We start from the raw sequence: 12704 nt of genomic DNA on the forward strand, positions 1-12704 counted from the left end.
CAGGAGACACGGGACAACAGCGTTTACTGCCTCTGATGTAAAACATCTGAAAACATGCAGTTTCCTCTTCGGGGTTTTGTTAAAGATTGATCTGAAGTTGCGTCAGCACCGAGCTGAAATGGGAACGCCGCTGCAGGGAGGAGGAAGGATGAATGGAGCAACGTCACTGTGGGAAAAACAGCGTGTGACACGACAACACAAGAAGTCAACACAACCCAGTTAAAATGTTCGTGAGGAAACCAGAACTTTCCCTGATTTAATGTGACTGAAAGGAGGAAAAGAAAACGCACAACAACCTGGTTCAGATGTGCACACGCTCTTATAACTGAGGAAGTGTTCATCAGCCAATCAGATTCAAACTCATGTTAAACAGTCGTTAATGAACACCTGACATCAATTACAGTGACTCTGATTAGAGTTTAGCTCTTCCTGTAGGTGTGTAGACTTCAGTGTCAGGTGTGTGTTTCCTGCTTCTCACTGTAACAAACCTGAACACACACATTAGACCTGAACACACATTAGACCTGAACACACATTAGACCTGAACACACATTAGACCTGAACACACATTAGACCTGAACACACACATTAGACCTGAACACACACATTAGAACTGAACACACACATCACACCTGAACACACACATTAGAACTGAACACACACATTAGACCTGAACACACACACATCAGAACTGAACGCACACATCACACCTGAACACACACATTAGACCTGAACACACATATTAGAACTGAACACACACATCACACCTGAACACACACATTAGAACTGAACACACACATCACACCTGAACACACATATTAGAACTGAACACACACATCACACCTGAACACACACATTAGAACTGAACACACACATCACACCTGAACACACACATCACACCTGAACACACATATTAAACTGAACACACACATCACACCTGAACACACACATCACACCTGAACACACACATCAGACCTGAACACACACATCACACCTGAACACACACATTAGATCTGAACACACACATCACACCTGAACTCACACATCACACCTGAACACACCCACATTAGACCTGAACACACACATTAGACCTGAACACACACATTAGACCTGAACACACACATCAGACCTGAACACACACATCAGACCTGAACACACACATCAGACCTGAACACACACATTAGACCTGAACACACACATCAGACCTGAACACACACATCACACCTGAACACACACATCACACCTGAACACACACATCAGACCTGAACACACAGGACAGCGGCTCCTCACCACTGACCAGACTTAAAGCACCAGTCACTCACGTCCAGCAGCAGCCGCACCACCTCCGTCTTCCCGTACAGAGACGCCTCGTGCAGAGCTGTTCCGGACTTGGTGGTCTTGTTGATGTCGATGCCGGCCTTCAGCAGCAGCCTGAAACAAACAGAGACACGTCTATCAGACTGTTGTTTCTGACCAGTTCTCCATCCTCTAACAGCTCCTTCCTGCAGGATCAGGCTCCATGTCACAACATCAACCCCCCCCCCCCAGTCTCCAGACCTGAATCCAGTGTGGTGTTCCTAATAAAGTGATCAGTGAACATTGCTCCTGAGTTATTCATGAATGCAGCTCTGGTTCATTTGCATGTCTCTCCTGCAACTCCAGAAACATATTATACAGCAGGTTCATGCTCAAGTCTGAAATGCTGACTGTTGGCTTCCACTGTACACACACACGCACGCACACACACACACACAGACACACACACACACACACACGCACGCATGCACACACACACACACAGAGACACACACACAGAGACACGCACACACACACACAGAGAGACACACATGAAACAAGGATAAAAGCCTTTTAAAACTGGGTCACAGGGATGTTGTATTTCAGATCTCTGCTGCTGGGAATGTGAAGACACAGCCTCACACACACACACACACACACACACACACACACACACACACACACACACAGAGTTCATGCTCCCACATCCCCCATGTAAACGTGCCGGCTCAGTGGTTACGAGCCACAAACCACAGGAGCCCCGCCCTCTGCTGAAACATGTACAGACAGAGAATCACACTGAGAATCAACAGTCAGTCAACAGTCAGTCACTCTGACAGGAAACACTGACTGTTTCACGTCTGCAGACAGTGACTGATACATGAGCTCCGTCATGTGGACTCACGTCCTGGTTGATTAGACATGAATTACCTGTTCAATCAACTGGTTTACAGTCAAATGGAAGTTAAAGGAGCTATAGGTAAGTGTTGCTATTGGTACGTAGCTAATGTTAGCATTAGCAGCTGTCAAGAAGAAACGTTGTGAGTTCAGCATCAAACTTCATTCCTTTACTCACTAACAGCTGTCTCCAGATGTAAAAAACAAACACCAATGTTCACTCTTGTTTTTCTTTTATTTCTATCACTTCTTTTCTTCACTGAAGTTAGCATGCTAACCAGTTAGCTCCGGCCCTGAAGACGTCGCTGCTCAGAGGACGTATTATAACTTCTTGTCTTGTAAACACAAAGATGGCTGAAGCTCTGTTGATTATCTGTTTATGCTAACGTTAACTATGTAGCAATAGCAAAACTTACAAACAGCTCTTTTAAAGTTAGAGATAAATAACTGAGTGTTTGGTTTAGTTTCAGCTGTATTTACAGGACTCTAATAGACGGTGTGATGTTCACATGAAAGATGAATGAATCATGATTTTTACAAACTGTGACAATAATAAATTCAGCTCTTTATGCAGGAACACAGATGGAACATATGTCTACGTTTTTAAATGATATTAAAGTAAATAAATAAAAAGCAGACAGATCCATTTCCCCTGTGATCATGTGGGAACCACTTTAACCAACCTCTAACATGACTTCAGATGTTTGTCAGGACGTCTTGTCTTTGCTCAATCACAGACTGTAAATAAAGACGGACGTCAGCTCTCTGACATCACCCACAGGTTTCTGAAGCTCAGAGTGAGCTGCTCCACCGTCGCCATCTTGGCATTGTCTGACTCCGCCCCAAACTCCCATCTAACAGTCAAAAAGGAGGGGCGTGTGTGGAGCTGAGACTTCGGTGCATGGCGGTTTGTGGCAAGCACACGCCCACCCACCTGTCACTCAAAGAGGCCACACCCTCAACTCTACATAACTTTTGACTGATGAAGACGATGCGACACAGAGTCACGTGACTGTTTCTTACCGTATGATGTCTTTATGGCCATTCCGGGCGGCGAGGTGCAGCGGGGTGGTGAAGGCGGAGTCTGTCGGCTCCTTCCTCTCTCCCTCCAACAACGCCACCACCATGTTACTGCTCAGCAACAGCTGGGCCACCTGAGGGGGGGGGGGGGGAGGCAGAGAGAGGATAAGATGAAGCCAGTGATGAGACAAAGCTGCAACTGCTGCCAAAAACAAACACACACACACTGAAGGTCTGGTTGTCGTCTTTGTTGTTTTGTGTGAGTTTGTTAAACGAAACATGAAAGTGAAGCCTGATCCCTGCACTGTTGATCCAAACTTCACTGAGATATCTTTAGAGTGTGTGTGTGTGTGTGTGTGTGTGTTGAAGCCTCAGCTGCTGTGTTGACCACAGCTGCTGTGTTTCCATTCAGCTCTCTCTCTGTTTCACCTCCTCCTCTTCTTAAAGACCCTCTGATGAAAATCAAGTGTTTCACCTCGTTAACGTCCACATGATGTTTTTATATAACACAGACACATGATGATGAAATAATCACCAACACCATGACTGAGTGTTTCCACCAGACAGCCCAGGGTTTCATACGTCACAAACCTAAGGAACCAATCCTGTCAGCTTGTGGGGACGAGGGGGCGGGGCTAAATACATCTGAAACCTTGTCAGTACAGAGAGACAGAGTTAGCATTAGCACAACTGCTAACACTGTGACACTGAGTTGGTTACTGCCAATTACAAGTTAACAACTGTGCTAACCATTCTGAAATATGCTAGCTATGCTAACGGTTCTGATCCGTCTGCTAGTCTCTGGTTCTGGTCTCAGACTCCTCCTCTGAGTCTGGGTCTGACTGAGGCTCAAACATGTGGCTGAGTCTCTCTGATGTTTCCTCCTCTCACCATCTTGAGCTCTTTCACCTGTCCACCTGGAGCCAGCAGGTGGTGGGCGGGGCTCAAGGCCTGATCCACATTTCTCAACCAGGAAGTGAGAGGAGACGAGCTTCAGCGGTGTAAACCTGCTGTTTGTTACATTATTATAGTTTGAGTCTTTGTTGTGAAACTTCTGCCACTGATGATTCATTTAACGATTATTTTAATTATTGATTCATCTGCTGATTGAATCAATTCGTGTCTTGCTTCGACTCGCGGTCAAAGATCTTCAGTTGACTGAGACGTGAATCTTCACAGCTCAGACGCAGGAAACAACTTGTCCATTTATTAAAGTAGTTTCTTGTTTGTTGCTGCTGAACATTAAAATACAAAATGAGGATCATTTGATTTTTAATCTTCTTAATCTTTTTCTTCTTGTGTTTGATGACTGAAGTTTAAAAATATCAAACTTTAAAAAGAGATTATTATTATAAGAGATGTGATCAGAAGGAAAACTCATCAAATAAATCAATAAGTAATGACAGAGGATTTAAACGAAAATAAATTCTGATAAAAGATAAAACAGATAAAACTGATGAGTTTATCCAGAATCTCAGCGGCTTCAAACTGAGAAACATCTTCATTTATTGATCTCATCAGAAGTTTCTCTGTTGTGATCAGGTGAATCGATGTAACGACTGACACCTCGTTAACTCATTAACTCGTTAACTCATTAACTCGTTAAACAGAAACAGTGAAAGTTTCTCTCAGTTTTGCTCCCTGATGTGAGCCGGAGCTTCCAGCTGTGACTCGCTGCCAAACATCTGGATTCATTCATGCAGTTTTGGGTCATTGAGGGATGACCTCATACTCACCTGCAGGTCTCTGAGTGTGTGTGTGTGTGCGTGTGTGTGTGTGTGTGTGTGTGTGTGTGTGTGTGTGTGTGTGTGTGTTTGTGTCGTCTCCATAGTAACAGTAACAACCTGCAGACTCACCTTGACTCGTCCGAACTCACAGGCCAGGTCCAGAGGCGTCTTCTTGGCCTTGTTGACCAGACAGGGGTTGGACTGATGCTGCAGCAGCATCTCAGACTGAGACACAAACAACAGTCTGAGGTTATCGACGAGTGATCACGATTCACTAATCAGTATTGATTAGCATTGATCAGTACTGACGATTGAACTCACCACTTCATAGTGTCCGTACTGAGCGGCCAGGTGCAGCGGGATGTGTCCGTCCAGAGAGACGCCGTTGACCGAGGCGCCGGAGCGCAGCAGCATCAGGACAGACTCCGCCTTCCCCTGCCAGGCCGCGTAGTGCAGAGGACGCATCCCTGCACACGCACACACACACACACACACACACGAACAGGTCATGTGACTGGACGGTCAGTAACTTCAGCACCAACGTCTGTTTCCATGACGATGTTTCCTGCTCATGTGTTCTCAGTCTGGCCTGTGTGATATTCTGTGTAGCAGCATTATTAAAGTATATTTAATTATTTATTTATCTGTAAACATTTTTGTTTCCATGAAATATCCAGAAGAAGAAAGTCTCGATGTGTGTGAGATCACTGTGTGACCTTTATCTGTCAGAGTCAGACACAGTCAAACTGCTCAAACAAACAGGAGGAAAGATATCAACATTTGTTGGGGACTATTTTCAGTGGCGGATTAATCCGTGCTGTAGTGTGTATGTGTGACAGCAGGACGGTGTGTGTGTGTGTGTGTGTGTGTGTGTCTAACCGTTGCTGTCCTTGATGTCCACAGTGGCCTGAGCCTCCAGCAGCGCAGTCAGGAGCTCTGTGGTCCCTGTGAGAGCAGCGTGGTGCAGGGCCGAGAACCTGAGAGAGAGAGGTCAAAGGTCACAGAGAGAGAGAGAGAGAGAAAGAGATACGATTAAGAAACATGGCACCAGAAACACACCACATCACACTGTGTCTGCTGAGGGTTTAACAGCAGTCCTCACGAGACTGTAAACACACGCACACACACACACACACACACACACATTAACATTTACAGACACAATTATCTTATTAAACATCAGCGTGTTGGGTTTTAACTGGCGCCCACAGACGGCGTCAGACAGACATGTTGATCTGTCAACGTTCAGACCCATTTTTCTTTTCAAACAAAACTAGAACCACCTCCTCGTGGTCGTATCCCTCCGCCACTCAGACTAGTTCCAGGTCACTTCCTGTTTATCAGAGTCAGAGAGAATATGAACTTTTGGTGCAAAATCTTTGAGTAATGGCTAAAAAGTATCTTCTGAGGTCACCGTGACCTTTGACCTTTGACCACTGAAGTCTAATCAGTTCATCCTTGAGTCCCAGTGATCCCTTGAGGAGTTCTGCATACACAAGGTCCAAACCGCATTTTGTGAGGTCACCATGCCCGTGACCTTTGACCTTTGACTCCCAAGCTCTAATCAGTTCATCCTTGAGTCCAGGTGAGTGTTTGAGCCAGATTTGATGAAGCTCCATCGAGGTGTCACTGAGACGTCGTGTCCACGAGAACGAGACGGACGGACGGACGACCTGAAAAGAAAATGGCTGCCGCTCTGACTGTTAACAGCCGCTAAAGATTAGCCACTTTATCCTCTTGGCTTTTATTTTGAAAAATGTACGTTTACTTATTGACTACATTTCTTCATTCTTCGATTGAACGAGGAAACATGAAAGAAAAGGAATTTACACACAGCAGAGTTCCGTCCTGCTGATTGGATTTTCTCGTTTTTGTTTTTTTAATTCTGAAAACAAAAACAGAAAACAGCTGTTTTTAAAGATCCCATGTGTTTTTAGTCTGAAATGAAAACGCAGAACCAGGAAGTAGTTTTGTCCAGCTAACGTTGACGTGACAACGTCCTGCTAACAGTCAGATTCTTCTTCCTCCCGATGGTGACGTCACAGTCTGAGGCTCAGGTGTCAGCTCACCTGTATAAATAGACGAAGCTGTGATCACAGGAAGTGAAGGAGTCAGAGGCGAGAGGAACCTGCAGCTGCTTCTTCAGAACATACACACACACACACACACACGTGTCTGTCGTCACGGCAACAACCCATCAACATCCCACTTTATTTCTGCTTTTACTCTTTTATCATTTTATCTCCAACGTTCAGCATTTCCTCACTTCCTGTTTTCACTTTTATTTCTTATGTTTTTTAATTATATTTCATGTCAAGTGTCGCTCTGTGGGTGGAGGGGGGGGGGGTGATTATGAGTGTGTGTTTGTTCTGTAAATGATGATACACAGGAAGGAAGTAGCTCACGAGATCAGCTGATGTGTGTGTACAGGAGGTGGAGGCTGCCAGATGTTGCAGATGTTACAGTCGGTCGGAGGAGCAGCTCCAGTCACACACTGATCCAGCAGCTGTAGTTTTCCACAGAAGGCGTGGCTGATGTTCCCAGGTGTTGTGGTTCACCTGTCGCTGCAGGTCCACGTCTGACTCACAGCAACACAATGATCTGACACAGCGGCGAGTCCAGACACACACACACACACACACACACACACACACACACACACACACACCACTCTGTTCATCAGAAACAGGCGGAGGTCTGAATGATTTATTCTTCTGTTCAGAGTTTGGATTTCTTTAATTTAATTGTTTTTTCTTCCTCTGCCCGGCGACAGTCGGAGCGGCAGCCATTTTGTTTTCAGGTTGTCCGTCTGTCTCGTTGTCGTGGACACGATCTCTCAGAAACACTTTGACAGCACTTCTTCAGATTTGGTAAAAACATTCACCTGAACTCAGAGATGAATTGATTAGATTTTGGTCGTCAAAGGTCAAAGGTCAAGGTCAGTGTGACCTCACAAGACACTTTTTATCCATTAGTCAAAACTTCACACAGATGCTTCATATTTTCTGTGACTCTGATAAACAGGAAGTGACCTGGAACTAGTCTGAGTGGCGGAGGGATACGACCCCGAGGAGGTGGTTCTAGTTTTTTGATAATATTCTCTTTTGTTAGTGATTTGTCTCTTTATATAATTTGCTGATTGGGCGTAGTTAAAGTTAACTAGTTAAAGTTAACTAGTATTTTGTTCATCAGGGTAACGATGAGGAGCGGTGGTGAACACAGTCAGCAGGTTCTGGTTCAGGCCTGCTCCAGTTCTCTCTGCAGTTTCTCCAGAGTTTCCACTTCCTCTGTTTTCTCTCATCATCCTAAACTGATGACCTTTGACCTTTGACCTGTGACCTGTTGACGGCACAGAACAGGACGTGTGAGGATGTTGCTGTGAGCTTTCAGGAACTCTGAAAACTCTCGTTTTACAGACTCAAAGATTCATCAGGTAATTAAGAATCCAACCAAGGACACACACACACACACACACACACACACACACACACACACACACACACACACACACACACACACACACACACACACACGTGCAGCACAGAGAGGAAACACAGCTACAGGCTACATGTGTCTGTAAACAACAAACCAAGCAGAGACATTAGAGAGAGAAGAGATGAATAGAGACAGAGAGTGGGGGGGGGGGGGGGGGGGGGGGCTGTTTTTAGTGCCTCCTTTCTCTCTGTTGCGTAATGTGAGCGATGGCGTTCAGTAAGAGACAGAGCTGAGGGCTGTAATGGCTTTACTGAGAGGTTACACAGAGACGGGGAGGAGGAGGAGGAGGAGGAGGAGGAGGAGGAGGAGGAAGAGGAGGACGTGGAGGAGGAGGAGGAGGAGGAGGAGGAGGAGGAGGAGGAGGAGGAGGAGGAGGAGGAGGGGGAGGAGGAGGAAGAGGAGGACGTGGAGGAGGAGGAGGAAAGTTTGGCATCTTGTTGATGGACTTTTCTTCTCGTCATCGAGACCTGGACCACGACCCAAACCTCGTCAGTGACTCAAGAACCAGAACCAGAACCAGAACTACAGTCCAGGTCTGGATCAGCAGCAGAAACTCACTGAGCAAGTCTACAGAGCACAGGGGTCAGGGGTCAGGGGTCAGGGGTCAGGGGCCCCTGGACGAGGACATGTAGAGCTGAAGGACCTGACCCCCCCATAAAAAAAAAAAAAAAACATGTCTCTAATTTCCTTCCTTCCATTTACAGAATATGGAAACAAACAAATCTGGGTGAGCCCCCCCCCCCCCTGAGAGAAGGGGGCCCTCTGTGACCTCACCTCTCATCACCCCCCCACCACTTGTCATTAAGGAGGAGAGGGGGGAGGGGGGGTGGACAGACAGACAGAGAGAGAGTGAGAGAGCTTTGACCCTCTCCACTGAGACCCTGACCTCCCCCCTCCCTCCTCCATCGCCCCCCCATGGATAGTGACATCCCTGCTGACTGGAATGCACTGTGGTGGTATCAAATACAACAACCACCCCCCCAGACACACACACACACACACACACACACACACACACACACACACACACACACACACACACACACAGTGAGAGTTACAGATGACATTCCTGCTGGTTGTGTCACATTCCTGCAGGGTCTCGACCAATCACAGAGCTCGAAGTCGTCCTTTGTCTGCAGGACGTCACCACAGTTCAATTCAATTCAATTCAACTTTATTTATACAGCACCAGATCACGACAGAGCAGGACGCAGAACTGAGGAAATAAAATCTGAAATTAGGAGAATAAAGTCGGAATTTTCAGAATAAAATGTTTGTGTGAATGAAATGAGAATGAAGTTTTAGCGCCATGAGCCGTTTGTCTTCACTCACATCAACGATGTGTTGGTGAAACAAACGAATAAATAAATGAAGTTAATTTTGAAAAGCTTGTTGCAGCAGCTGCTGGTGACGCAGCTTCACGCTTTTACTTTGTTGCTGTTTCACGGTTGAAGTTCAGAGACTGAAGCAGCAGCTGAAGCTGGTGTAGTGTTGGACGGAGCCTGAGTGAGACCCTGCAGCAGCAGCAGCAGCCGGTCGGGCTGTGTGACGGCTGCTGGCAGCCCCCCCCCACCTCAGACAAAGGGCCCGAGCTCCCACCATCACAGCGATTCACAGGGACCCATTCCAGCTCCGGTCTCCATGGAAACACGTCCAAGCATCGAGCCAACGGGCCGCCGGGGACGTCAGCACCGACTCCAATACTAATTTGTCTCAGAGGAGGCCTCCTGTATTCACAGTGTGTGTTTGTTTCTCACACACACACACACACACACACACACACACACACCACACACACACACACACACACACACAGAAACACGAACAAACACGAACAAACACAAACACGCCCTTAATGACACTGATTTCACCTCCTCAGCTCGCTCAAACACAGACTAAACTTTCCCTCCAATCAGAGCCTGAGTCACAGAGCAGGTCTAACACACCTGGAGGGGGCGGGGCCACAGACTCCCACACATCACCACAGAGTGTGTAATTAATCTGCTGAAAACTTGGCGGAACGTAAAACAGCGTGAGCCAGGAGCTGGAAGTCTCTCTAAACATCACGTCCGTCTCTTCTTCTTCTTCTTCTTCTTCTTCTTTTTCTTCTTCTTCTTCTTCTTCTTCTTCAGTTCAGTGAATAAATCAACTGTCATCACTGTGTTACTGTCACTGTGCAGGTCTGATAAACGACAGGAAGGAACGAGTGAAACACCTTTTCCTGTTGGGATGGATCTCATGTTGTGCGTTGAAGTAACGCTGAAGTTCATGTGGAAACTAGTTGATCAGTTGATCAATTATCTGATCAGATGAAGCTTCATCTTCATCTCTGACTGACTGACTGACTGACTGACTGTGTGTAAACATGACCTCACATCAACAGACCGAGCCGCCGACGTTGCCGTGGCGGCCACTGGAGGATTGTGGGAAGTTGCGATGTTGTGTTTAGATGCAGCGTGGTGATTACTGCAGCGGAGGCGGAGCTTAGTCTGAGCTGCATCGGCCGGCGGCGCTGATGAATAATGAAAAACCTTTTCCTGCCTGAGATCCACATCCCCCACGGAGGCTATTACCCCCCCCCCCCCCCCCCCCCCCACCCACTCACACACACACACACACTCACACACACACACACCACACACACACACACACCACACACACACACACACACACACACACACACACACACTCACACACCCACCCACACACACACACACACACTCACACACACACCACACACACACACACACACACACCACACACACACACACACACACACACACACACACACACACACACACACACACACACACACACACACACACACACACACACACTGCTTACAGACCTGCTAACGTTGGTCTGATGTGTATTATTATCGTATTATATTATATTATTAATCTTTTTTAAGTATTTCTTATTTTCATTTTAAACTTTTTCTTTTTTTGTAGTTTCCTCTTTGCAAACGTCCAGACTGATGCAGGAGTATTGACCTGCAGCCAAATACAGTCAATTAATCAATTAATCAATTAATCAATTAGTCCATCAACAGGAAACTCATCTGCATGGATTCATCATTCAGTCATTTTTAAACACAAATGTCAAAAACATTTTCAGTTTCTCTGTTTGATTTTAATATTAATGTTTAAAACACAACATCTGGTTTCAGTGCTGCCGACTCAGACCCCCAGACCCTCAGACCCTCAGACCCTCAGACCCTCAGACTCTCAGACCCCCAGACCCTCAGACCCCCAGACCCTCAGAATCTCAGACCCCCAGACTCTCAGACCCCCAGACTTTCAGACCCCCAGACCCTTAGACCCTCAGACCCCCAGATCCCCAGATCCTCAGACCCCCAGAATCTCAGACCCCCAGACTTTCAGACCCTCAGACTCTCAGACCCCCAGACTTTCAAACCCCCAGACTCTCAGACCCCCAGACCCTCAGACCCTCAGACCCCCAGATCCCCAGATCCCCTGACCCCCAGACCCTCAGACCCTCAGACCCCCAGATCCCCAGATCCCCTGACCCCCAGACCCTCAGACTCTCAGACTCTCAGACTCTCAGACTCTCAGACTCTCAGACTCTCAGACTCTTTTGTTAGGACGACAGTGTTGACTCAAAGCTGTTGTTTTAGTGGGAGACCGTTAAATCACAGTGATGTGCATTTCAAAGGCTCCTTCAAATGCGTCCTCCGTTTCCCAGGCAACGAAGGCTGCAACAGGTGGATCCTTCGTTTCCAACCTTTCCTAATTCTAACCTCAGGTTCGGTTCAACAGCTGACGGTACAACCGTTAAAAAACCAAGGGCCTTTAAGGTCTTATCCAGTTTCAAAAGCAAAGCTAATGATTTACAATGAAAGTCTTTTATGTCACGTCTCTATCTGCTTCACAGGCCGAGGGAAGAAGGTGTGAGAGAGCGTCAGGTTGCAGGAGGCCGAGGCTCAGAGGGAGACTCAGGTGTTAAAGGGTTAAACACCTGTGAGTCAGGGGGGAGACGGCGGAGAGGAAACAGCCTCACGAGGACAATAAAAAGTTTGAACAAAGAGAAATATTAATGAGGAGAGACTCAAACTTTCTTCATGTGCCGCTGCTTCCAGGCTAATGAGCGACGAGGGGGAAGTTTAACGAGTCAGTGTTTCACAGTCTGAGGCTCCGGATTCAAACACAGGAGGCGACAAACTGCCTCTAAATGACGTGAGACACCGGACGACGAGTCTGCTGACTCACCTGAAGAGAGCAGGTAACAGGGTTGCCGTGGAAACAGTTT

The 12704-nt window shown here is 46.8% G+C and overlaps 1 protein-coding gene across 1 annotated transcript in view; it reads right to left on the reverse strand.

Moving 5' to 3' along the window:
- The window catches only part of LOC130185187 (caskin-2-like), a 50628-nt gene that overhangs the window by 15007 nt on the left and 22917 nt on the right, over positions 1-12704 (reverse strand). Inside the window, 5 exon segments of the mRNA XM_056401510.1 lie at positions 1323-1431; positions 3217-3347; positions 5070-5165; positions 5262-5407; positions 5820-5917. Coding sequence (XP_056257485.1) covers positions 1323-1431; positions 3217-3347; positions 5070-5165; positions 5262-5407; positions 5820-5917 — 580 coding nt within the window.

This window comes from Seriola aureovittata, chromosome 17, assembly GCF_021018895.1.
Source record: "Seriola aureovittata isolate HTS-2021-v1 ecotype China chromosome 17, ASM2101889v1, whole genome shotgun sequence".
Lineage (NCBI taxonomy): Eukaryota > Metazoa > Chordata > Actinopteri > Carangiformes > Carangidae > Seriola > Seriola aureovittata.